This window comes from Mycosarcoma maydis, chromosome 19 (assembly GCF_000328475.2).
Source record: "Mycosarcoma maydis chromosome 19, whole genome shotgun sequence".
NCBI classification, from domain to species: Eukaryota; Fungi; Basidiomycota; class Ustilaginomycetes; order Ustilaginales; genus Mycosarcoma; species Mycosarcoma maydis.
The window spans coordinates 424,287-449,859 of NC_026496.1; the positions used below are offsets into that span (position 1 = coordinate 424,287).

At 54.0% G+C, this 25,573-nt stretch overlaps 11 protein-coding genes and 2 non-coding genes across 13 annotated transcripts; 6 read left to right on the plus strand and 7 right to left on the minus strand.

The window, feature by feature from the left end:
* Window positions 1–62: 62 nt before the first annotated feature.
* On the minus strand, window positions 63–386 carry UMAG_05389 (uncharacterized protein; the record flags this gene model as incomplete). Its single annotated transcript, XM_011393780.1, has 1 exon — window positions 63–386. The coding sequence occupies one exon, from the start codon at window positions 384–386 to the stop codon at window positions 63–65; it is 324 nt and encodes a 107-aa protein (XP_011392082.1).
* Window positions 387–1,115: 729 nt separating this feature from the next.
* On the minus strand, window positions 1,116–2,057 carry UMAG_05390 (uncharacterized protein; the record flags this gene model as incomplete). Its single annotated transcript, XM_011393781.1, has 4 exons — window positions 1,116–1,177; window positions 1,288–1,489; window positions 1,579–1,878; window positions 1,983–2,057. The coding sequence occupies 4 exons, from the start codon at window positions 2,055–2,057 to the stop codon at window positions 1,116–1,118; spliced, it is 639 nt and encodes a 212-aa protein (XP_011392083.1).
* Window positions 2,058–3,053: 996 nt separating this feature from the next.
* On the minus strand, window positions 3,054–4,811 carry UMAG_05391 (uncharacterized protein; the record flags this gene model as incomplete). The annotated part of the gene is made up of 1 exon (XM_011393782.1): window positions 3,054–4,811. The coding sequence occupies one exon, from the start codon at window positions 4,809–4,811 to the stop codon at window positions 3,054–3,056; it is 1,758 nt and encodes a 585-aa protein (XP_011392084.1).
* Window positions 4,812–6,589: 1,778 nt separating this feature from the next.
* UMAG_05392 (uncharacterized protein) lies at window positions 6,590–8,887 on the plus strand (the record flags this gene model as incomplete). The annotated part of the gene is made up of 1 exon (XM_011393783.1): window positions 6,590–8,887. One exon carries the CDS (start codon window positions 6,590–6,592, stop codon window positions 8,885–8,887), a length of 2,298 nt encoding a protein of 765 aa, XP_011392085.1.
* Window positions 8,888–9,239: 352 nt separating this feature from the next.
* Window positions 9,240–10,907, minus strand: UMAG_05393 (uncharacterized protein; the record flags this gene model as incomplete). Its single annotated transcript, XM_011393784.1, has 1 exon — window positions 9,240–10,907. One exon carries the CDS (start codon window positions 10,905–10,907, stop codon window positions 9,240–9,242), a length of 1,668 nt encoding a protein of 555 aa, XP_011392086.1.
* A 941-nt stretch (window positions 10,908–11,848) lies between these two features.
* On the plus strand, window positions 11,849–12,241 carry UMAG_05394 (uncharacterized protein; the record flags this gene model as incomplete). The annotated part of the gene is made up of 1 exon (XM_011393785.1): window positions 11,849–12,241. The coding sequence occupies one exon, from the start codon at window positions 11,849–11,851 to the stop codon at window positions 12,239–12,241; it is 393 nt and encodes a 130-aa protein (XP_011392087.1).
* Window positions 12,242–12,295: 54 nt separating this feature from the next.
* UMAG_16102 lies at window positions 12,296–12,379 on the plus strand. Its single transcript is given in 2 exon segments — window positions 12,296–12,332; window positions 12,344–12,379. It is a non-coding gene; the product is annotated as a tRNA-Ala (tRNA).
* A 248-nt stretch (window positions 12,380–12,627) lies between these two features.
* On the minus strand, window positions 12,628–14,574 carry UMAG_05395 (uncharacterized protein; the record flags this gene model as incomplete). Its single annotated transcript, XM_011393786.1, has 1 exon — window positions 12,628–14,574. The coding sequence occupies one exon, from the start codon at window positions 14,572–14,574 to the stop codon at window positions 12,628–12,630; it is 1,947 nt and encodes a 648-aa protein (XP_011392088.1).
* A 1,353-nt stretch (window positions 14,575–15,927) lies between these two features.
* On the plus strand, window positions 15,928–18,045 carry UMAG_05396 (uncharacterized protein; the record flags this gene model as incomplete). The annotated part of the gene is made up of 1 exon (XM_011393787.1): window positions 15,928–18,045. One exon carries the CDS (start codon window positions 15,928–15,930, stop codon window positions 18,043–18,045), a length of 2,118 nt encoding a protein of 705 aa, XP_011392089.1.
* Window positions 18,046–19,713: 1,668 nt separating this feature from the next.
* Window positions 19,714–20,028, minus strand: UMAG_05397 (uncharacterized protein; the record flags this gene model as incomplete). Its single annotated transcript, XM_011393788.1, has 1 exon — window positions 19,714–20,028. One exon carries the CDS (start codon window positions 20,026–20,028, stop codon window positions 19,714–19,716), a length of 315 nt encoding a protein of 104 aa, XP_011392090.1.
* Window positions 20,029–20,792: 764 nt separating this feature from the next.
* On the plus strand, window positions 20,793–23,603 carry UMAG_05398 (uncharacterized protein; the record flags this gene model as incomplete). Its single annotated transcript, XM_011393789.1, has 1 exon — window positions 20,793–23,603. One exon carries the CDS (start codon window positions 20,793–20,795, stop codon window positions 23,601–23,603), a length of 2,811 nt encoding a protein of 936 aa, XP_011392091.1.
* Window positions 23,604–24,108: 505 nt separating this feature from the next.
* On the plus strand, window positions 24,109–24,223 carry UMAG_16230. The gene has a single exon (XR_897744.1). It is a non-coding gene; the product is annotated as a 5S ribosomal RNA (ribosomal RNA).
* A 395-nt stretch (window positions 24,224–24,618) lies between these two features.
* Window positions 24,619–24,957, minus strand: UMAG_05399 (uncharacterized protein; the record flags this gene model as incomplete). The annotated part of the gene is made up of 1 exon (XM_011393790.1): window positions 24,619–24,957. One exon carries the CDS (start codon window positions 24,955–24,957, stop codon window positions 24,619–24,621), a length of 339 nt encoding a protein of 112 aa, XP_011392092.1.
* Between the last annotated feature and the right edge of the window lie 616 nt (window positions 24,958–25,573).

Consider the following 25,573-nt stretch of genomic DNA (forward strand, 5'->3'; position numbering starts at 1 on the left):
CGTGAAAAGACCATGATCGACAGCGTTCAGTCCTGTACAGTCGATTTCGTGGTGTTTGCACACTAAATCTTGCCGCCATACGAATCGCGTTGTCCAGTATCAAGGAGCTCGGCTCGACTCGGCTCGGCTCGGCTCTCCCTAGCCACGACGTCATGATGAGCAAACGCATCCGCATTCCTCATACGTGAGTAGTAGAAGTGGCGCCCCTTGCTGTCATGTTTGCTTGCTATACGCGCTTGGTGTTCAGGAGGTAGTGGTTGGCGAGAGGCCTTGGCATCCACCTCTGTCGTGCTTTCGAGCGTCGGCTGCGGCGTCTTGAATGCTCTCACTTCGAGCCGCTGCACGGCTCGCCCCCTGTGACCCACGCGAGCTTTCTGCCAGCGCATCGCGTGCTATCTTTACTGTACATCGACTGGCCTCGCGAGCTCGCGTTTGCGATCCATTCGTTCGGCATGGTTGCAGTGATCTAAACCCCGCCCTCCCTCCACCTTTCCAGACACAGTTCACTTCTGGCTGCAGTCTGTATCTGTCCAGCTATCTCCGCACGGCCAAGCAGGCACAACGCTGCACACTTAGAAGCAAGCGTCGACGTGCGTGCGATCACTAGTGTTAGTGGTACCCAGATGTGTGTGTGTGTGTGTGTGCCTGTGGCAGAACCTTCTTTTAAGAATCTCTTTGCACCAGCCGAGTTTCGGTACTTTGTCCGTTTTCGAGCTGAGCCGCGACGTCTTTGGTCCGCTCGGGTTTGGTGCAGACAGCAAAATGGGACCATTAAAATTACGAATGAAACGAAATCCAAAATATGTGGCAGTTAATTGTGGATTGTGAATTCGTGATTCGACTTTTGTTGCCACTAAAATGGACGAGTGTTAGAGGAGGGGGTTCGACATTGCAGGGCATCGGCCGCGGACACGTGACGCTTAACACTCACCGCTGTTCCTCGCTTGTCCTCGAGCAATCACGAACTCGCGACTACATATCAAATACAGACACACACGCACACGCATAAACACAAAGGGATTTGCCTGCAACGAGAATCGCGAGTGGACACAGCGCACATTGAACCAAGACAGGACCAACAAAGCAAACATACGCCAGCAGCAACGTTTGTCGTTTCACTTGTTGTGCCAGAATAGGTTCCGCAAGCTGTCCCACTTCTCCGCATTGTGGTAAAGATCTGTTTCAAGGCACGGCCAGAAATGCGATTTGGCGAATCAGCGACATGTTCTTTAAACCGCAAACGGCGCAAAGCGCAGGCAATGACGACGCGCAGAGTCAACAACTTACAGTCCATGCTGTTGACCATCCCCGTCTGGATGGTCTCGCGTCGGTACTGGTGCAGGTACATGACCACTCCCCACGTGATCGTAGCGTAAGCGGCGAACCACGACTTGTCGGTCGGCTTTGGCTTACCAGCAGGCCAGTCCTTGGGGGTCTCTGCTCTCGGTAAGAAAGATGCGATGATTCTCGACGACGTGTACAGCACAATCTACCCGCCATGCCAAAAGTCGAGGTAAGCCGTCAGCCTTGAGTGCTTGGAATTCACTATGTTCTGCTTGGACTCGCACTTGCACTTACCTGCTCGTTTACCGGCGTCCTCTCGCCAAACACGTAGTAGCCTCCGATCAGACCCGCTACCAGACTGTGCCACTTGGGAACCGGTCCCTTTCCACCCGCTGCTTCAAACAGCCGGCGTAGAGCGATGGTCAAGAACTTGTACAGTGGCGTGAACGTTCCCAGGTTCAAAGCATGTTGTTTGGTGGCGCGCAAGATAAACGTGAGCTTTTCACGCGGCGTGCCTCGACCGAACAAGAAGGTCATGACGAGCGCATGTGGAAACCGAATCTTGGCTCCGTACACGATACCATTGCGGAAACCCTACCGATGGCCACCGCGTCCCAGAACCAACGCAGTCAAAAGCGAAAACAGTCAGCTTACTTTGCGCGAAATGTCTGTGCGGACGACGACGGCGTAAGGCTCACCTTGAGGATCGTAAACAGGTCATGGTATGCTGGATTGAGCGCAATCTGCGTCAGGCTCTTCTGAAGGTCCGACATAGTTCGAATGCTGTGTCTATGGTCGAAGCTGATGACACTTCTCTAAGCTTCAATACTGGGATACCGCGTCTTGACAGAGCTGGCAGGAATCTAGTTGATGCGCTTCAATTCAACGACGTTGCTCTTCGAGCGAGTCGAGCTGCACTTGCAAGTCTATAGAGTTGCACCGATGGCGCTGCTGGATTGCGATGATCTTGGTACCTCGGAGGATGCGGATTCTGATACGATATGCTCGACAGCTAGTTCAATCCATAAGAGTGTCGTCGCCGGTTTGGTTAATGCGAGTGTTGGAGGACCACGGAAAGCTAAGTTCGCTCACGATTCGTGGTTGACGATGGACAACTGACGATGGACGATTCACTTGGCACAACCGGATAATCACGAATCACCCCGGCTAATATGCAGTCGCTTTTCGCCGGCAACTGCTCAACGCTCGTAGCTCCCCACAGACCCTTTGCGCTCGGCTCGGATTTGAACTTCAACGTGAAAATCGTAAATCGTCCATCGTGCATGCATTACCAAAACCGACGGTTCGACTTGATTTTTCCAATCACCCTATCTCGCACGACAAGAGAGCACAACCACGCTTATCGCGCCACAGCCTCGCCCTTCACGCTTCTTGATCTCCGTTCTCACACAAACCACACTCTGTGTCTCGTTAGGTCAAAAACTACATTCAACAACCAAAGAAAAAAAATTAACACAAAAGGAGAACAGCAAAAACAACAAGCGTGAATGTGCAACGCGCTCCATCCACTCCGAACTAGTCAAGAGCGTGGCTCGTATGCGTCGACCAAATGCTAGCACAGCCAGCATTTGGTCGGTGAGGGATTGGAAAATAAACGAGTGACGAGAAAAGCAAGGAAACAGTCGTGGCGCGCTATGACTGAGCACCGAAAGCGAAGCAGAAAGCAAGCAAGCAAGAGAACGAAAGAAACAGCAGAAGCAAAGGACCATTACAGTATCAGAGGTTCAAGTGACAGGAACGGGACAGATTTAACGAGACTGGTTGCCATGGTCAATCATCTCATTGTAGCCGACCACCTCCTCCTCGTTCAACGAGGAGCCAGCGACCGACATGTGAGCACCATTCGGCGTGTAAAGCGACCTCGAGCTTGGGGCGCTCCCATCCGTCATTGCCGAGTTCGAGTTCGAGTTGGCGTTGGCGTTGGCGTTGGCGCGAAGCGAAGCATAGTGCTTCATCGCCTCGTCTGGCGATGCAAAGTTCGACGGAGGTGCCATGCCCGTCTGTGCCGATACACCTCCCTTGCCAGTCTCAGCGTAGTGCTCGTGGTTGATGTACGCATCCTGGCTGCCTTTCGAGACCTGCGTGGGACCGTCAAACATGTTGTTGCCATCGCTACCCTCCCGACCCGACTGAACCATGCTCAATGCCGGGTAGGCGAGCATCGAGTTGCGTGCGTTGGCGTCGAGGCTTTGTCGCATGCGGTCCACATCGCCAGTGCCAAGAGCGCGAGGACCATCATTTTGCGTGGGACTCATGAGCACCTCGTCGTCCTCATCCGTCTCGGCATAAACAAGTCCATCCGAGAAGCGCGATGAACGACGCGCAGCATCCTGGCTAGCACGGTAACGGGCGTCGAGGTGGGGCACGGCAGGTGCATCAGGGTCATAGTACGAGTCGACGAGCTGCGAACGGCGCGCGTTGCTCTGCTGACCAACGCGAGGCAGATGCGACGACGATCGACCATGCGCATCGCTCGAGTTGGCGTAGCTGATCCGCGAGACACGGTCGCCGCGGGTAGTGTCGGCGAACGAGATGCGCGAGGTGCGATTGCCCTCTTCGTACATCGAGAGTCCGCGGGGCATGGCCTCGCGCATCTCGTCTTCGGTGGCGAAAACAGGCGTAATGTCTTCCATCTGTCGGGGCAGGCGCGCACCAGCGCCACGTCCGGCAAAGTTTCCGTTAACATCCAGCTCTCGCGAAGGGCGCGAAAGGAACGAGGCGGGGCGAGTACCAGGAACGGGACCGGCGGAACCGTCACCTCCCGAAGTCCAGTCGACCGAGATCCTGCTCATGCGCTTGTCCATGTGCTCGGCCCAGTCGACGGTCTTGTTGTGACGCTTGATGTGCAGACGGCGGATGACCAGACCGAGCACGACAGCCAACACGACGAGAGGGCAGACAATGGCGGCGGTCTTACCTGCTGGGGTAAGGTGGCCGTTCTCGAGGAAAGCCGTCTTGACCGAGTTGGAAAGCTTGCCAAAGAACGACTCAGCCTTGGAGGCTCCCTGGTTGGGGACGTCGTAGATGGCGTTAAAGGTGGGGCCCATGGGGTTGGACGAGTCCCAAGGCTCGTTTCCCGAGGGGACAATGTTGAACGAAACTGGAACCGACGAGTTGTGGCTCAGGTCGCGACCCCACCATCGAGGGTCAAGCTTGGTCTCGTAGAGCTGCTGAGACTTGGGGATGCCCTGGAAGACGTGGATGGGGAGGTACTGGTTGGGCATCGAGGGAGAGTAGACGTAGATGTCGATTTTGGAGACCGTGTTGTCGAGACACGACTGATCCCAACGAATGTCGGTGACGTTGGTGACCTGGATCTCCTGACCGCTGGAAGGGGTGACGTAGAGACCACCAGCAAGGCATTTGGCCGAGTTGTCAATGGTGGAAGCCGACTGGCGTTTCACGACGCGCTGAGGTTTAGAGTGGTGCACGTTGAGGTGCCTGAGCTGATGGTGGTGGTGGTGCTGCTGCTGCTGCAGCATGTGACTGCGAGTGTCGAGCGTCATGATGGGCGAGTCAAGAAGACTGAAAGAGATAGAGATGCAAGCTGCAAAGTTGTACTACTGTTGGCGTTGAGCAGATGAGCGAGTGATGGAATGGAAAAGTAAAGAGCGTATAGAGAGGCCGACCTGGGCTGTTGTAGATTGTCGAGCAAGAACGGTGAGCAAGGCTAGAATACCAAGAGCGGAAGGGGGGAATCCAGACACGGATGTGAGAGGAGAGGAGCGAGCGAGCTTGATGAGGTCAAAGGGGAGAAAGGTCGAGGTGGGACAAGGCGAGATGGTGGGAGTGAGGGAGTGAAGGAATGAGTCTAGCCAGGATCGTCGCGTTGCAGCGAGTGGTTACAGCGAGACAGCAACGAGAAGGGCAAATCAATCACGAGTTGCATTGATGATAGTCCAACCCTCGCACGACGAGAGGCAAAGCGCAAAAACCCCAAACAGATCGACGCAAGCTTGGTTTTCCTCTCTTCTGTTGACAACAGCTGTGAGACAGTACTCGTACAGAAAGGGCAGACCACCTGAGCACAGGCACGCAAGACGTTGCAAAACGGTGACAGAAACATGACGGGGTGAGTGCCTTTGCACAGGAGGTGGCAGCACTTGAAATTCCAAAGAAAGGATCAAAGGGACCACAGAAACACAAACCACACAGAAACGACTACGTAGAACAAGAGCCAAGAGCACACGAGCAGAGTTCTCCAAGGGAATGTGTTCACTTCGGCATCTGAGCGGTCTTGTTCGATTGTTCGGGCAGGATGGCCGAGGGATAGCGACAGCAGGCCGCTTCCTCCGCCGCCGCACACTGACAGTCTGCCAACGTTTGTGATGATTTGGGTATGATCAACCAAAATACAGCACGCCAAGGCTTCACGCCTGGTTGCTGAGATGCAGGAGGCGGCAGCCAATCATTTTACTCGATCAATTCACAGCGCGCATCTGTTTTGATTTCGTAGTGTTTTCCTTTTGATTGTGATCGTAACTTATGATATTTATCAAAGATTTAAATATTAATAAAATCGCCATAGGTTAACTACTACACCTTCAATAACTTATTAGTAGTATTATATTTATTATAAGTTAACTCTCTGTCCTGTCCTGCTTAACGCTTTTTAAATGCCTCATTCGGCACTAGTCTATGAACGGAATTCCGTGGGCGCCATCTCTTTGTGTAGCATGGCAACGTACCGCAGTGCACCTTCCAGAGATGAAGCAGAGAAAGGCGGTTGTTTGCGTGTATGCTTCCACCATGCAACGAGGCTCAAAGCGGACGGCTCGGCTCTCATAAGAAGACCAGACCATACCGCTAACAATCGCGAGTGCGTGCCGTGTGCACGCTCAAGCCTGACAGCCTTAGCGTTCCCCAGACTGCTGAGCACAATCACGAATGCAAGAGTCATCGCACTCGTGGCTGCAGCACCAGCGCAAGTTGATTGCATCCTCGGCTTGCAGTCTGCAGCTTGGAAGTTGCACTGGTTCGGCTGCAGATGACGACACGCGATCCAATCGTGAATCACGAATCCAGATCATGGATCCACATTTCGGAGTGTTAGAGCTTTCTCTTCCTTCTATTCGTGCGATAAAATATCTTCACAAAGATACAGAGAAAGATCGGAACTCGGCGACGATTTCTGGCTCGAGCCTTCAAGATTTTCGGGGGGGTTATTTTTTTTCTGGGCAGAGAGAAGAATCACGAATGGAACGAATCTGGAACAGCACCTGCCACTGTCTCAATCACCTCTCCATCCCTCTCGACAAGCTCATCCAAAACATAGCCTTGCAAGATGGCGAGGAAGCAAAAAGAGCAGGTAGCTCCTTCAACTCAGCTCACTGCTACTGTCCCTCCTCCGGCCAACTTTGACACGGAGCTCGACGCTTTCTTCAAAGCTGCACCGCCAGTTCCCGCTCCTACCACTCGCACAGCCACAACGACGGCACTCCCAGCTCCCAGCTCCACAGCTGGTCCCTCAAACCCCAAAAAGCGCAAAGCTGCTCAGCAAACGGTGCAGCAAGAGCCCGAAGCGGACGAATACCACAGTGACGAAGCTCTTAAAGAGGAGAATCAAGATGATGATGATGACGACGATGACGACGATGACGACGACGACGACGTAGAGATGGAAGAGGGCGATGGAGACTTGTCCAGCGTCGATGAGTCTCTAGATGACGAAGGCTCTTTGCTATACAGTGAGAGTGAACACCAAGACTCGGAAAAGGACGACCAAGAAGAGCAAGACAACAACGAGCCCTACGTCCCACCGCAGCATGAGTCCGTCACCAACACACAGCCAACTCAGTCTGGAAAGACTCCGAAAAAGACCTTCAAAGAAGAGCACGAGCCGTCCGAGACCCGAGATCAGCGCACCCTGTTTATCGGCAACCTCCCCATCGAGGCGGCTCAGTCGCGTTCCCTGCAGCGCAAGCTCATCTCTTTCCTCGAGTCCTTCTCGCCCTATCCCATGATCACCAAAGCCCATGGCCTCCGCTTCCGTTCGGTAGCTTTCTCCGTACCCACAGTTCATCCCGACCAAGTCAACGACGAAGATGAGGACGCTGACAAGAAGAAAAAGAAGAAGGGCAAGGCCAAAGAACGAAGCCAGAACTACCGCGAAGCTGTCGCTGCCGTCGAAGGTGGAGACAATGCACAAGCTCCATTGACAGCTCAACAGAAGCGCAAAATTGCCTTCATCAACAAGGACTTTAACGAAAAGGCCAAGACGGTCTCTGCATACGTTACCATTGCCCATCCCAAAGCAGTGCTCGATCACCTGTACGACATTGCACCACGCCAGTCCAAGCCCAAGAGTGCTGCCAAGACCCCAACACAACTCATTCAGATCGACCCACGACTCACGGGCTCCGTTCTTGCTGCTCTGATCGCCTCGTTCGCCGACGGTCAAGACTTCCTAGGCCGTCATCTGCGTGTCGACCTGGTCAAATCCATATCGCCCGCTGAGGTGCTCTCCTCCGGTCTGGAAAAGGTCAAGACCTTCGATGCCACGCTCACCGGCTCTACGAGCTCCAATACGGACCTCAAGAGTACACTCTTCGCCGGCGGACTCGATTTTGAGGTGGACGAGGAGGAAGTTCGTGCATTCTTCGAAGCGCTACTCGTCGAGGAGCTTGGCTCGGCCGGCGACGCCGTTACCATTCCCATAACCGGTCTCGATGGTGAGCCAGCATCCAAACAGCTGCTCGAATCATTGTCGCGCGAGTTCCCCTTCATCCTACCAGAGAAGCGTAAGGCACGCGAGACGGTCACACGCAATGCCGAGTACGTCCGTTCGGTGCGCCTCATTCGCGATGCAGCTACCCAAATGGGCAAAGGTTTCGGCTACGTCCGCTTTGTCTCGCAGCAGTGCGTTGATGAAGTCATGGCCATCTACAACGCCGAGCAGGCGTTCTTGGAATCCGTCAAGGGCGTTAAAGGCAGTCTGGGTGCCTCTGCTGCTATTGCTGCCGGTGGAAAAGAGTTCAAACGTCGACTCAAGCTCAAAGGGCGACCGATCCGTGTATCCTACTGCAAGTCTCAGACCAAGACTGGGACGCCTGCGAACCGCAAGAATCGAGGTGTTGCTGCTAAAGACGACGCTGGACAACAGGAGCCCTCGACGCCTCAGCGCAAGTCGCCTCGCTACGAGCGCTCGAGTGGCGCACCCACACCCAACGGCACATCGCCTCATGCGATTGGAAAGCGTCAAAGTATGCTTCCTGGAGCAAACAAGATCGTGCCTGGCAGTCCTAGCTCTTTGCGCGCGGCTGGCGACCCGGCTGAGATTGCCAAAAAGGCAGAGCTCTACGCCACGCTCACAAAGCAACAGCGCAAGCAGATGAAAAAGGACGATGCCGACAGAGTCAACCGTCGCATGGCGAAGAAGAACAAGAAGCTAGGCGCGACGCAGCCGTCCTTCGGTAAATTGGACAAGAGTCTGGCTGCCGAGGGAGCTAAAGCCAAGAGCAAAGAGAGGGTCAAACTGAAGCAGCCGGGTGGTGCAGGTGTACACGCAGCTAAGCGCTTCAGGAGCGGTGCAGGCCCCAGTAGCTCTTCCGCTGCAAAACCTCGGCCCAAGCCGAAAATCTAGTGCCAGCTACAGCCCCATCTACGAATCCTTTCCAGATCACGAGCCACCCCGATTCGTCTATTTCATTTTCGTTCGTGATTCGTCTGCATGCTTCGTTACGTGCTGCGCTCGCGTGTCTGTGTTGAGTGGTGCGACCGTTTGTCCATTTTGTACAGCGCTTACTAAAGCAAAGCACGGCGTTGTCGTGGCCACCGTGGACACGATAGCATCACCATGCTCGCACAGTCGCGACCTTGTGTCGTACCTCGCTCTTTGATCCACACCGCCAATTCTGTACACTCTAAGGACATTGCATTGCGATGACTACAAAATGGTGCGAATACTGCGGATCCAGTGACGAAGTTAGACTAGCTTAAGACTTGTGTTGCTGTTGTTCTTGATGCTGTTTTTGCAGTGCCTGGCTGATCTTGCTTCTGGCGCGAATCTTCTTGCCGTAGAAAAAGAGGATGAAAGGTACGACGCCCAAGACAGCTCCCAAGAGCGCAGAAAGTGTGCTAGCCCATTGGTAACCGAGGCGGTGATAAAATTGCTCGACGAAGAGCGGAAAGATGAAACCGAAAATATTTCTAGCAAAGCTCTGCGCAGCCAAAGCTGAACTGGCGTATGTCAGGTAGCAGTCTGCCAGGTACGAGAAGCAGCATAGGTATACGTGGAAAACCGAAGTCATTGTCACTACGATTCCTACGATAGGCCCGACTATTGAGACGTGTGGAAAACTCGTCCAGGCGTAGATGAAGCAGCCGACGGGGAAGAAGACGGCGCCAACGCAGGCGAGGTAGAGTCGCGCTTCAGGTCCATGTCTGGCGTAGTTCTTTCTGTATAGGTACTCTTGGATTGGGTTCAGGACGTTGCCCAGTATGCCCGCGCCAGCGATGGACAAGAAAACTAGTCCGTTTTGTCCCGGCGTAAACCCATGTTGTGCCGTGATCAACCCGATTGAGCTGAGAAGCATGTACATGAATCCCCACGTGAACGCGATCCAGAGCGAGAAAAACGTCACGATGGGTTCCTTGATGAGAAAAACGAGCGGACGGGTGAGCGAGTTCTTGATGAGCACACTCAACGAAGAGCGTTCGAGTTCGGCTCGTGCCTTGTACCTCGGATCACCGGTCGTCTTGCGCAGCTTGGCGGCTCGACGTGTCAGCAGAATACTTCCTCTCGTTTCTCGCAGAAAGATGAGAAGAAGCAACAGGATGAAGCCTGTATAGATGGCTTGGATGTACTGAATCCACCTCCATTGTAGCCTCGTGTTCTGCTCCACCCAGCCCGCCCAGACAGGTCCAATACCGGTACCGAAGATGGCGGCTGTGGCGAAGAGCGCCATTGGCTGACCGCGCTCCTTGCTGTTCCAGATATCCGAGATGGTTCCTCCCACCATTGTGCTTCCGGTACTCCCAAATGCGCCCTGCAGGAATCGTAGAATGATGACTGTCGCGGCGTTGTTGGCGAATCCGAGCCCAACGAAGAGCACCGTATAGCAGAGATGGCAGACGATGTACATGGGATTTCTGCCAAACACCTCGGACAGCGGCGCGAGCACCAGCGGAGGCAAGGCAAAGCCCAGAGGGTAGATGGCGATGCCGAGCAGACTGAGTTGGTGGTTGGTGATGTCAAGATCACGCTCCATCGATGGGATACCAGGCACATAGGCGGAGGCGGTGGCTGCAACTTCGGCGGTGAACAGCACGCCAAGGATGGTGATGCACCATTTGCGCGTCTTGCTGAAGTTGAAAGGGTCCTCGGGGTCATGTGCGGGGAAGTCGACCCAGATCACACTGTCGTGGTCGTCGGCTTGCGCCACTTTTTCTAGATCGGTATGCGCGTGATCATCATCGTCGAATGGAATGGTGGAGCGTCGTTCCGATACAGCAGACCGCAATTCTGCTGGGACGTGTCTGGCCGCTTTGCTGAATTCTGGCGGATGTTGTTCGGCGACGATGGTGCTGCGCGAGACAGGTGATGTGTGATGCGACGAGAGCGAGTCGGTGCGCGTTCTGGAGGATGACGCTTCAACGGTCATCATGGTGTTTGGCGTGCTGGCGCCTTCTGCAACCGAGTTGGATGTGACAGGGTGTGAGTGTGTTTGCTGTTGCTGCGAATACAGTGTCGTAGCAGCAGGTGTATGACTCGACATTGTTGGAAAACCACCGGTACGAGTCATTCGAGGGCTAAGGCCTCCTGGTGGCGAACGTAGGATCGAGGACTTGCAGAAGAACAGTGCACCAGGCAGTGTTGCTCTTATAGCTTGTGGTGTCTATCAGCGAGGAGTTGCATGCGTATCAACGGAATCAGCCATGGAGATGGTAGCACCGAAGTAAGCCGAACCAGGAGACGTATGGCTCAGTTGAGTCGGAAAAGCAGTCGGCTCTCTGGAAAAACTTCTGAGCTGTTCGGGCAAAAGGCCGGCAAAACAATCGTGAATCGTGAATCGTGAATCACGCACGTTACCGAACGTGGAATCACGAATCAATCCCGAATACGTGAGATGCCACAGCAGCACAGTTGCGGCGACTTGTTGACTTGGTACTCCTCGTACCCTTTGTGATTTGTGATTTGTGATTTGTGATTCGTGATTCGTGACTACTGCTAGTATAGCTACGAATAATACACAGCAGAAAACGGCATGTTGTGTACGTTTCAAAACGATGTTTGTGATTGCGTGGTTGCATCTCAAAATTTTACCGGACCAAGCGTGCAGCGTGCAGCGTGCAGCGTGCAGCGTGCAGCGTGAAGCGTGAAGCGTGAAGGGTAAACCAAAACTCAACTGTGACGTGTGGCTCAAGCGGCCAAAGAAACGGACGGGCTCTGACGGATTTGGTTCATCACGGACTTGCAATTGCCGCCGGCTGGCATGTGTGTGTTTTTAAGGAATAGTTATAACTTAGGTTGACCATATCTCTGCATGCGATCCGATCCGATTGAGTTTCAAGCAGCACCAACCACGAACGTCTTTTATTGGCCATGCGCTCGCACATCGTCGTTGGCTCACACGTTACATGTCGAGTTTTGATTGTCCGAAGAATTCTCCGACTTCGTCTTAACTTATCGCAAACAAGACCAATTTTAACTTATCATCAGCATTCACACTTCGCGATTCGTGATTCCGCTCTGACTCGATCTGAGTCATGTGTTCGTGACGAGCGTCTCAAAACGCGCATCACCACGCCGCCTAACTCACAAGTAAGCCACGGACGTCGCCTCGATCCGAACGAGACTCACCCTCACCTCGGTAGCGTGACAACTGCAAAAGCCGTGTCTTGCTTCCGGTCTGATCCCAGAACAACGCCAGAGACCGACTCTCCGGCAAACTTCCTACCCGAACGCGCCGGACGGGTCAACATGTTCGTTGTATGAGTAGAAGCCAGTGCTCACTGATCATATATTCAATCTGAAGACCATGTAATATAAGGGGGTTTAGCTCAGTTGGTAGAGCGTTCGCTTAGCATTCGGCTAATTTGCGAAAGGTCGCGTGTTCGACTCATGCAGTCTCCAGATTTCCTCGACTAACAAGCCTTCAATGGTTGTTCTTTTTCATTTTTTCAACATTTTCGGCTGCTTTTAAATCTATTGTGATCGCTCTCTGATGCCCCGGTGCTTTGCACACTTTTCAGAGTCTCAAGCATGCGCACAGTCACAAGTAGCAAGTCAGGAGCAGAATCACGAACGAAAAGAAACACACACGAAAAAAAAAGGTGATTTGCGCTGGCGGCTTTTGCTTTTAACGGTGCGCATCAGCTAGATCAACGGTGCTGGGCAGGATGCAGCTTGTTCGCCCTCTGTTCGAAAGCATCGATCATCTGTGCGCTCATCTGTTCGAACACGTTTCCAGCGACGGCAGCGTAGACCGGGTTTCTGAACGCATAGACCAGGCTGAACTCGACCAGCGTCTTGTCGTCTTGTCTGGGGTGAAAAGTCCACTTTGTCGAGAGGAAGGAAAACACGCGGTTGGGCTGGACCGCTTCTGCTACCACACTTCCGACGCCAGGGCTGGAGCCTTTTGTGCAAGGCGAGAAGAGTGTGACTTGCGAAGTGTACGTTTCTGAGAAGCTGCCGAAGCCGACGGTGAGATCTGCGAGTACCACTGGTGGTGCTTGGCCCGGCTGAGAGCGCGCAGGCCCGAGTACGCGCGAGTCTTGGCAGTAGGGAACGAACTGCTTGTACGAGTTCACGTCGGCGACTACCTCGAACAGCGTCTGCGCAGGGTGCGATAGCATCTTGCACGTTTCGTACACGGTTCTGCCCTGCTCATCCTGGTACGACCGACTCTCCCCGCCTTTGCCGCCTGTGATCGTGGATGCGGACGACAGGGCACCTGAAGCGAGCTTGCCCAGGTCCGGAAGGCTGAAGAAACTTCGCTGTTGCCCAGCCGGCGTAGCAGCAGCAGCAGCAGCAGCATGGCCAGGGACAGGTCTCGAAGCAGCGTGCAGCGGCTGCTGATGATTCGACGGCCATGGTCGTCCCGTACGCGCACCGCTCACTACGCTCTCACCATAGACACTGGCACCAAGCGAAGCATCGTCTTTCCAGCCAGCAAGCTTACGAATACCGTACACATCCACCGCTCCAAATACATTTTCATCCTCGATAGCAGCGCACACCGCTTTGGCCACCGTATCGACATGCAATGGTGGCGTGGTCAGCAGACGTGCTATCGACTGCGTTGCACTGCCGCCACTCCCAAGCTTGGCGATCAGCTGTGCCGGGGTCGGGATGGGAAGCGGCAGCGGTGGAGAGCGATGGAGCGCAGCTGACGCCTCCAAGATCGCAGCGGGTAGTGTCGAAGCAGGTCGAGTGTGCGGGTGATACATGAGTCCCGGTCGCAAGAACACGGGCCGCACCAAACCCTGAGACGCGCTCGACTGTGTATCGCGATCCTCAAAGCCATGCACATCAGATGAGTCGGACGTGAGCTCATCGTGAAGTTCAGCTTCCAGACCTGCGCCGTCCGAATCAAAGATGATACGCGCATCTTGTTCAGAGGAGCTTCGAGGTCGAGGAGCTTGGTGGTGAGATGCAAGGCGTGCAATGGCTGACTCGGCTTGACGTTTTGTGCGGATGTACCTTGCATCCACCACAGGTCGGAAGAGATCCTCGGCCGAAATGTAGATGAATGGCGCAGGTTCTGATCTGGCTGCCGAGCTCAGCGTCCCAGTCGAATGGAAATAGCGATGTCGTAACGAAGAGAGGAAAGTGTGAGCAACCGCAATTGCGCTGTCTCGGTTCATGTGCTCGTAGCTGAACTTGGATGAGCTTCCAGAAGACGAAGAAGACGCAGGTGCAGCATCCGCGCCCGGATACTTGGCGTCATGTAGCGGGTTCGCATCAGCCTTTGTTGCGCTAAGGTTCCAGCCCCAACCTCTGGCGATACCGGCGATCGCATTGCGAATGGGCAAAGCCTGCGACGATTTTGACTTGTAATCCGACTCGAGAAGGATGCCAACCGTGTGCACAGCAGCAGTAGCCCGATCTGCTAGATGCGCATAAGAAGAAGGATTGAGCGCGTCAGCCGCATGCCATTCGATGTTAGGGCTAGACGACCAAGCTGGACGGTGGCCGGCGGGTGTGTGGTACGGTGTTCCTGATGGCGAGATCGAGAGTACGCGCCAGCCTTTGGCAAGTGCAGCCTTCGAGATGGCACTGCCGAGGAAGCCAGCCCCTCCAACGACTAGCAGAGTGTGCTGCTGCATACTTGCTTGCTTCGGCAAGGATGAATGTTGTCGATGATAGAGCCAACGACAAGCAGCACGAAAAGCACTCTGACAGGATCATCAATCGTGAATCACGAATGTGGAGCGAAGCTCAGCCAAGCGAGTTGAGCGAAAAAAGAACAAGCCACGGTAATAATGTCATCATTATGTAATGAGGATGCATCTGGTGTCAGGCTGCACCCTTAGCCAAGCAACGCTAGTCAGGTCTAATCATGCCAAATAATCACGAATGCTGCTCAAGTGCCGTCAAAGTGCGGATTCACCGTTCATGAATTGACGTGGGGTGGACCCTGCAGATGTGCGCTGACGGATTCCGCTGTCAATCAAGAATGAATCATGAATCATGAATCGTGAATCGTGAATCGTGAATCGTGAATGCTGCTCATTCGCAGAATCGCGAAAGGCATGACACGACCTGACGCCATTCGTACTCGCTTCACAAAAGCAGTCTGCAGTTGACCATCGACAGGTACTTTGACCTCCTTAAACTCTGGTGCAGAAATGCGTCGATGCTGACAGGCCGTGCTGTTGCATTCACACTCATTTTACCCCTCTTGCGCGGTGCATGCCATCTCATCGAAAATCAGTTCGGTTTCGCCCACCTTGTTGGCTTCCCTCACAGCTCTGCTCAACGTGTAGGGTAGCGTTGAATGTGAGGACCGGTTTGATTAATGGGAGGACAAGAGCGAGAGTGGATATGTCTGAATCGTACCGAAGGCGATTTTCGCATGGGTTGCTTTTGGACGCCGTGTGTTGAGGTCGGCATGTTTGACGCAAGCCACCGTCGGTAATGGTTCTAGTTGACCGCATATTCATCCAATTGAGCTATGGTCGACGCTCTCCTCGTGTCTCACGGTGAAAGCAGGGAAGGCATTGCCGTTGCCGATCCAACAGCTTCTCAACCGCAACGTGCAACGTGCAAGCGAACCCCGACTCACGACTGTAGGGATGCTCTTAACTTGATGCCTTCACAAACCTCGTTTAGCGTTTCTGTCCTCCCTCCTCCTTCATGTTCCCCTTCATCCTCCCTTGTTACGATTAGCCGAGGTTTCTTGCCAACTGCCTAGAGCCGCCATCACATTTTCTGCAATCTGGCTGCGATCAGTGCTAGCGGCCAAGGTACCTGATCGCCTGGGCTGTTCTCGTTCTCTGGACGGTGATCCAACTCCTTTTTCTTCTTCTTTCACTCGCGATAATCTACCCAAAGACGTCTGCTACGCTCCTGGCACCGGAAACGAGCCACTCTTGGACTCGAACCCCCTCTGTTTCGAGGATTATTCCCGTGAACTTTGCTTCTGCCATCGTCTGGAGCCACTGCGTGGTGAGATAGCAATGCTTCTCTCTGCTACGACGACTAAACGCTCTTCCTCATCATCTCCTCCCACATCAGCTACTTTGCAGACCGCGCCATTGCGATCGTCACCCGACCCGCGTTTTTATCAGTCGCACGGCTCTACACCACGCACGTCGGTCTCTCAATCTAGACAGACCAAAGGTCAGACTCGTGCATTGTCACAACCCCGCTACGCCGAGCCAGAGGAGCAAGACTTGACGTTGACCGACGATTTCTACGACCAAGACGACGACGACGACGATCGAGATCACGACGTAAGAAAGCCTTTCTTGCCTCGCCGAAACAGTGCATCGTCGAGTGTGCGAAAGAGCTGGCCCAACTCGCGTCCAGACGTCAAGAGGTCCAATTCAATTCAATTGAAGCGTTCTCACCCTCACAAGATGGTGGACCAAAAAAGGAAAAACGAGACGGCTGCCAAGTCGGGTGGCACCGACGAGGATGGCAGCCGTTCGTCCAGTAGCTCCTGTGGAGATGGGAACGCTAGCAATGGCGGCGTTGGTGAAGCATCACGTGGACCTGGCGATGTGAGCTTTGACGACATTTTCGATGTCACCAAAACGCTGCGCGAGAACCAATCCATGATGATCTCGGCAGAGTTTGATCGTATGGGAATGGGCAAGTATCAGATCTGCATCTGGGTTCTGTGCGGATGCGGCTACTTTATCGACCTGTTGTGGGCGCAAGCGCTGGGCTTGATTGTCACGCAAGTGGCGTTCGAGTTTGCTGACGAGATCGGCGGCAAAACCGGCCCACTTCAGACGGCATTCTCGACAGGACTCACGGTGGGCGCCTTCTTCTTCGGCTTTGCGGTCGACGTAGTGGGCCGACGATGGAGCTTCTATCTGACGACGTTGATCGCGTCGATTTTTGGGATTGCCAGTGGAGGCGCACGCAGCTTTGATGGTCTCTGCGTGCTGTCGGCTTTCATCGGGTTCGGTATCGGTGGCAATATTCCGATCGACGCGACGATCACGTTGGAGTTTCTGCCCACAAATCGACGCTTTCTCGTGGCGGCGCTATCGCTGTTTCAGCCGTTGGGGGTGCTGGTATGCTCGGGCATCTCGTATGGACTGATTCCAAAGTATGCGTGCGAGTCGGCCGAGACGTGTACGCGATCGAACAACATGGGCTGGCGATACACACTGTACACACTCGGCTGTATCACCTGGCTCATCTTTGTGGCTCGATTCTTCATCTTCAGCTTCCGCGAGTCGCCGCAGTATCTGCTGGCACGTGGAAAGGAGGCTAGAGCGCTCCAGATTATTCGGCAGATTCTGCATACGAACAAGAGCAAGATGGAGCCGCTCTTTACGCAGGCTGATTTCCAGGAGGCGGCGAGACGGATTGCAGAGCACCAAGGCGGTGAATACCTGGTGGAGCCAGAGGAGCAAGAGCGGCTGCACGGCGGTGCACTCAAGATGTCGAGGTGGGAGACGGCCAAGAAATCGGCCAAGGAAATGGCGTCGCTCTTTCTGAATGCAAAGACGTTGTTTCGGAACAAGACGATGGCGAGGGTAACTATCATTCTTTGGCTCACGTTTATTGCCGACTTTTGGGGGTTTACGCTCGCAGGTTTCTACCTGCCTCAAATCCTGCGCGCCAAGGGAGCCGAGCAGGACACGTCGATCTCGACGACCTACCGCAACTACATGCTGGTCTACTTTCCCGGCATATTCGCAGTGGCGCTGGGTGCGGCGATGATCGAAGCGCCAAAAGTAGGACGCCAATGGGCCATGGTGGTATCATCAGGCTTGATGGCCGTTTCGTTCTTCCTGTTCACGATTGCCAAAGATCAGACGGGCAGCGTGGTGCTGAACGCGGTCGAGTACTTTTTCCAGAGCCTGTTCAACAGTATTCTGTATGCTTTTGTGCCAGAGATCTATCCATCGCAAGTCAGAGGAACAGCGAGCGGACTGGCATCGACGTTGGGACGGATCGCGGGCATCATAGCACCGCTCGCAGCCGATCCGCTGTTCGCAGATCAGACGGAACAGCAAGCGAAGCACGTTCTGTATCTAGCGGGTGGGGTGACGCTGCTGTGCCCAATAGCGCTGGCGTTGCTGCCGTACGATACGAGGGGGATGCGGGTGTACTAGGTGGTGTTTGGGCGGACGATGGGCAAGAGCAAAACATGCACGAGGAAAGATAGATACCATGCCAAGCACAACCACGAACGCAACATGCACCAGGCACTGAGGCACTGATGATCGTGTTACAGTGTGACCGCAAGGCGAATCGTGAATCGTGAATCGCGAATAGGTCAGCAGCATCTCACATCTTGGTAACTTATATTTGCAATTAACAGAGGTGGTCAATAGAGTCACAGAGTGCGCGGATCCAGAGCGGACATAAATTATAAGTTAGTGCTGAGCTTGGATGAATGCAGACCGGAGCGCGGACGGCCAAGCGCTGTTAGCTGCGTCCCTGTCTTTATGCATTCCTGCCAGTCACGAGTTGTCACAAGTCACGAGAGCGCTAACTCACGACTTACTGTAGCTCTTGTCGCTGAACAACGTTGAAATGAAAACCAAAAACCAAAACCCAAACCCAAACCAAAACCAAAACCAAACCCTTTCCGACTTGTGAGTTTTTCATTTTCTCTCTTTCAATGCTTCACGATCAACTAACCAAGGGTGATTTCTGATCGTATGATATTTGGAAATTCCGAATCGTGAATCACGAATCGGTTGTGCTATCCCGTTTGCATGCAACGTGCAACGTGCAACAGCACGGTGAACGGTGCCTCTAGCGTCTCTTCAGCTGCCGCTGTTCGCGCCTGTGCACGGTAATCACAGAATGCGAGATAAGTGTGAGGGTAACTATAAGTCGGCCTCAAGTCCTTTTTCTATTAATACTTTGTGGTCCTTTGTTTAATTTCAACCCAATCACGAATCACGTTTTGAGCCCATAATGTTGACTTGTTTGTGTGCACCACAATCGTGAATCGTGAGGCCTCCGTCTTCTTTACAGCCACGAGTTGGCTTTGGCTGTCTTTGCACTTGTCAATCACGAATGTGCGCATCGTCAAGCCGTCGATCCGATCCGATGCAAGCCATGGCCAGTCAACTGTGGTGCACCAATTCAACTGGCAAACCCGGCTTTTCAATAAGAGCGGTTGTATGCATATTGACGCCTCTGTGATTCACGATGGTCAATTCGGTGCGCGGCCATTTGTTATAAGTTAAGTTAGATTTCATTTCGGTTTTGGTTTTGGGTGTGCCTGGAGTCGAATGAAATAAGTTAGTCGTGAATCACGAATAGCGAGTCTCAGCTTGGATCTCAGTTGCAGGTTTCGGGGCTGTGTTCCTGCGCTTGTCATGCTCAGCTGCGGGTGGCTCTGACACAGGTACGCGGAAATTCAACTCGCGCGCATGTTGGCTCCCTTCCGTCTTTTCGTGTTGTTTTCTTTCGCTCTTGGCCGTCTTGGTGCCTGATTCTGATTTCGTACAGTTCAATCTGGACCTGTCTGTGCGTATCGCCCCAGTTTCCGTGTTCGGCAGTTGCGCACATGTTTCCCCTTGAACTTGGGCAGAAATGCAGATTAGCGAATCACGAATGTCGAATACAATCGTGAATTTGGGCTGGCTGAAAGACTCACGACTGAAACGACTGACTGACTGACTGACTGACCAACTGACTGACTTGCTCAGCATATTCAACCTCGGATCTCAGATTTCACATTGTGGCAGCCATGCATTCGTGATTCACGATTCACGATTCACGACTCGTACGGCGTTGTCGCATCAATTTCAATCAATCACGAATCAAGCCAAGTTAAGCTTGGCGTGCCTCGCTCCTTTTTCGTGCCAAGCCATTTCACGATTTCCAACCCTCTCTCCCTCTCTGATCTTGTCGTTCTTGTCGTCGCTGTTATCATCATCATTATCATCATCATCGTCGTCGTCGTCGTTCATCTTCTGCTGTACATCAATCTGCCGGTTGTTCATCCACGCCCGTCCGTACACCCAGCGAACGCTTCTGCTACCAAGCTGGTCAAGCACTGTCTCTGTTCCGCGCATCTTGCGTCCGTACACCGTCCTTCCAACCGCTTGCCTCGCTGCGTCTACGTCTCGCTTCATTTCATTCTACTACCAACGTCCGTGACTACGCGCTTCATATCGCAACGTGCCTTGCAATCTGGACCCCGTTTCCATATCGACTCGACCTTCGACGTGTCCGAGCTTCGCGTCCCGACCCACGCCTCTTTCGTCTTGTTCCAATCAACTTGTTCCGTAAGGCTTACCATCGCACAACAGGCCTAGTCTTTCAACGCAAACCTTGCTCCTGCTGCTGGTTGTCAGACGTCCAGCAACGCTCTATCCAACCAACTAGCCCAGCTTCATTTAGCATCACATCCGCGTGACCCACCCCTCAGAGCACATTTCTCCTTTGCGTTTCAACTCAAACGCACATCATCTCATAATCCTTTCATCTCACGCCGCTCGCACCTCTTGCCAGAAGCCTTGGCTCAACCATCCGTAATCGTGCGATTGCGCAGAACCGAATCCCCAGTACAGTTTACCCACACTCTGCCTCGACTCCTCGACCCCGCCCCGTAACCATCTCTGGCTCGGACTCTGACTCTGGCTCAGCTGCGGTGCATCTTTCTATCCCGCTTCGCTCCTCCCCATCACCTCACGCGCCATCGACTCTGGTCCACACCTAGTCCCGCTTCTTTGGCGCCAGTGTCGATCGGTTTGATCCTACATCACCGCATCCCGATCACCGCTGATCGGGTCGGCATCACCTCGGACAACAGTTCTTGTACCCGTGTCTACACCCGCCGTCCTCGCCATCGTCACCACACTCGAGTGAAATTAGACGTCCGGCCCGCGGATATAAGATGGCTTCTGCGCCAACACCAGCTCCCTTGCCCACACAACCTTTGCTTTCTCACTTGGCAAGATCCACCTTGGGTGCTGCATTCGATCCTCGTACCATCTCTGCTTTGCCCTCGCCATCCTCTTCCTCTCGGCCTGCTTCCATCCACCACCGTGCCCACGTACATCACCTCACCATGTCGCCCTCGCCTTCGCATTCCTTTGCCGAGAATCCACGCGCATTCAACAACATCTCTTCAGCATACAACAAGCGCAACGGCACCCCCAACACTGCCACCACCTCTCGAACAGCCTTGGCCTCGGACGAGGCGCTACAGCACTCCTATGCAGCTCGCAATTCGCCTCAGCGTATGCCTTCGCATACCGCGCCTCTACCGCCGCACCGTCCGCTTGATCCCATCCAGAGTCGCGTCTATGGTCTCACAGCAGACTTGCGTGAGCCCAGCACACCGGCTGTCCACGCTCCAGCACTCGACGATGCCACCCGCATGGCGCGTCTGCTCAACGAGCAGAAACCCAACTTTAGCGTCGAGGTCTTTGCCTCGTCCTTTGATAACCGTGGCTATCCAGTCATCTCGGGTCGCGCCGCCACTGTACGCGGAATTGTACGCATGCCCGCCGCCACCGGCTGCGACGTTCTCATGACCATCTCGGCGCATACAACCTCTGGATCGCCCGCAGCCGTGTGGCAAGGCATCGCACTGGCACCCTACTCGGCCGGCGGCGAAAAGACTGTCTTTGAGATCAAGGATCGTCTTGTCGCCAATTACGACCTTGTCAGGCCACGCGCCGCCTATGCACCCAAGAACGAAGAGATGATGGAGCCGCCGCAGCTCTCCCAGGATGATCTCGTGCTACCCATCCCTTTCCAAGTCCAGTTGCCACTCGGCAAATCCACGCGCTTCATCGACGGTGAAATGCAGGCTGTCCCCGTCTCGCTTCCACCCAGCTTTGAGATCAGCTCGAAACACGCTGCGCAGGAAAAGCGCGACATACGTTTGGCGACCAAGGGCAAGGCCAAAGTGCCCTTGGCCAAGGAACTCATCGAAAAGGGTTTCAGCAAGGTGTATCGCATCGGCTGTTACTATCAAGTCACCTGGACCCTCATTCGATCCAACAAGGACAAGTCGAAAAAGTTTTCGAGCAAGTCGTCCAGGGAACCTGCCGAGGGCGACTCGTTGACGCTACCCTTTATCTTTCTCGGCGAGCCAACGAGCCTGCCACCTCATCCGCCTACCTTGCCATCTTCGATCAGCCCAGATGTATTTCTGCTCCCAGACACAACGTTGGGCGATCAGTGGACTCTGCATCGATCCCAAGCAAAGTGGTCCGGATCCATGTTGAAAGCGTCTAGGAAGACGGTCGAGGTGGAGCTCCACATGCCCAATCCACCCGTGCTCCAGGCGCCTTCAGTGTTGCCGTTGATGGTCGTCTTGCGACCCACTGATCCGACGCTGCTCTCGAACGTGCGCACAAGAGCTCCGAGCGAGACCTCGACAGCGCCCGGTTCTCCTGCCGTTGGACAGGTCGACGACCCCATCGAAAGCATGTCTTCCCCCACCATGGCCTCGACCGCGTCCACCATGGCTGCATCGCCGCCTTTGTCTCAGCCTTTGCAGCAGCGCGATGCTGACACCGAATCGATCAAGACATCACGCAGCATCATGTCGAGATTCATCAAGCCTTCCGCCAGCTTGGCGCGCTTCCCAGCCTCGTCCTCTCGCAAGGGACCATCGAGCATTTTTAGCGGTCGACGACCCAACACGGCTCCCAGCTCCGGTAGCTCCGAGACGGGCATGACGGATGCCATGACCGATCGAACCTTTGTTGCTGCAGGTGCTCTTCCAGATCTGGTGAGCTTGGTGTGTGTCTCGCTGATTCAGACGACGTTTAGCAGCAACGACAACATCAACGATGGACCAGAACATCGCAGAAAGTTGCTCTCCGTCGCCGATCTCGAAGAAGTGGACGTGCACGCGTTACTCGTCAACTCGGACTCTTCGGGTAGCCAGGCAGGTTCTCGACCGGGCTCAAGCAGGTCGCCGGAAGACATGGCGCAGATCAACGAGGCGGCAGCCGCTGCGAAAGCTGCCGGCGTGCGTGTGCTGGTGGGCTCGTTGAAGGTGGCCGGCAGCACACCGCCCAGTTTCCGCTGTCACGGGTTGGAAGTCAAGTATGCGCTCAAGGTGGATCTCTTGCCTGCGAATCGGTACGGCGGTAGCGATGGTGTAGAGAAGGCGATGCGCAGTCTAGGTATCGGTGGTAGAAGTCGTGGATTTTCGGATGGCATAAGCACTACAGCTTCGATGCACACACAGACGCAGTTCACTTCGCTCTCTGGCGATGCAAACAGCCCACCGACGACGCCGCCGAACCTCATGTCGCCAGTCATGTTTGGCACGCGCTCGCCCGAAGGTCCTGCTTCGCGCGCGTTCTCGCGCACCACCGGCAGCCGAAACGCGTCGCCTCTGAATGGTCAGAATGTCGGAATGGCCATCTCTACGACGGACGAAAGCGCAGTAACTGCCGACGCAGCTGAAGCACACGAACATGGACGTGCGCCCATCGCACCTTACCCCAACGCCTACCCGCAACACCAGCTGCCACAGCAGACTACTAGACCAACCGCGTCCGTCTACAGCTCTGTCAGGTCAGGCTGGGGAAGCGCCTCCATGTCTGACGCTTCAGGCATGCAGAGTAGCATCTACATGAGCGAATGGGGTAGGGACAGGAAGACCGTAAGCAAGATCAACAAGACCATCGGCGAGATGTGGCTGGATATACGGCTGGTCAGGGGATATGGCGCGTATTGAGTCTAGCTCGAATGGCGGTGTTGACCCCGACAAGCGGTCGAAACATGGTCGCGTTTGTCGTCAATCTAATCAGTTACAGTACATGCGTTTGCTATAGCATAAATGTGATTTGGCGTCGTTTTCAGAGAGGATCAGCTGTTTCGAGAGCTTGTAAGCGTGGACCTGTGAGTCTGTGAGTCTGTGAGTTGGATGAGGCTCTCGTGCAGCTAGCTTAACAGAGCAACTCTATCAGCACGCAGCCGAAAACGCACGACCAACACAGAGGTGTTCAACATTCACGATTTGTCCTAAGTGTGATCTAAGCTAGGTTACGAGTTGTCTGCGGTTATCAGTCATTTGCCACATGACTTGCTATGAAACCCAGTCTGTGAAAGGCCGATAGTTACACTTGTTGACTTGCGATGAAACCCAGACTGTGTAAGGCTGATAGTTACACTTGTTGACTTGCTATGAAACCCAGACTGTGAAAGGCCGATAGCTATACTTGTTCGTAACTGAGTCATCTGCGGCCATAGAGACATGAAAATACCGCATCCCGTTCGATCTGCGCAGTCAAGCATGTCGTCGCCTAGTCAGTACTGCGGTGGGGGACCACGCGGGAATCCTAGGTGCTGCAGTTCTCTTTTTTTTTTCTTCTTGACTTCTTGAATCATCGACAGATTGTTCGGCCAGCTTCTTGGTTGTTGGTGAGTTCCGCATTGCTTCGGTTTCATCCCGTTGGAGGCGCTCACCTTTTTCGCCCAACGATGTCGTCTGCTACGACGTCACGTGGTCCTTCAGACATCTCAAGTGGTATAGGGGCATCAGCTTGTGTGGTCCTTTAAGCGGGTCGTCGTTTCTTGATACGCTCGGTTTGGTGGCAGAAAAAACTCAACACAGCGCGATATCGTCTCCAAAACAGCATTGCTTTACAAGAAGCTACTTAGACCATGGTCTCAAGCAGTCTCACATCCTTGAGAGCATAAGGGGGCAGACGGGTTCAACAAGCATTCGGTCTGGCAGAATGTGATCTCGTCTAGTGACAAGGGTTGTAACAGGGAGCAAGTCTTAGCGGCTTTCGACTGGCCAAGTGGTTCAGAGCCGTGTACCGGATGTCCGAGTCGAAGTGCAAGGAAGCGACTTTGACCTCGGTCTGAGCACACCACGCCCGCTCTGAGCGAGTGAGAGATGCGGCATCAACACAAAGCTTGCGTCCACGGTCTGTGCACACGCACTCAGAGTGTGCACCTGCGCAATCTCGAATCACGAATGCTTCAAGTGTCGATCTGAACACAATCACGAACCCCTCTTGCCACAACCAAAGAGCCTTTGCAGCTGCCCGCTTGGTCCTCCGGCACTGCAAAGTACGAACCATGATGATGCTGAGAGAGAGTGTCTGTGCCTGCGTGGAGAAGCGGAAAGCGGCATGAGGAGATACTCTGTCGCTGTTGGGGGATACTTTTAGATACCGTCAACACGCAGTATGACTGAAGAGACTGTCAAGAGGCAGCATTTTGTTCCTTATTCCTTTTTGCTCTTGCTTTTTCTCGTTGTGTTGACACGGACCATGAATTCAGTTACGAGCCTTAGCTGAAGAAGCGTTGAAAATGAGCGCTGCCCCTGTGTCCTAAGCTACAGTAAGACGGCTTAAGGTAAAACATACTCGTGACTGTGCTTGAACACCCCTAACTCGTGATTGAGTGCCAAGTGCGTCACACGGCGCGCGTTGCTGCAGCAAGGACCCTGGATTCTCCATTCTCCACATGAATTCATGATTCGTGATTGTGATTTTCGTGGAAGCATCACGCATGGACACAGCCGACGAGGAGCTAACTCACGATGTGACTCACTCGTGACTTTGACTGCTCAAGAGCGGCAGAGACCAGAAAATCGAGGAAAAGGCACCTTCCAAAACTCACAGCCAATCCACACTTGACAGGCTCCACGCTCACACGTCACTTTCGACTGAGCTTCAACGTCACTTATAATAA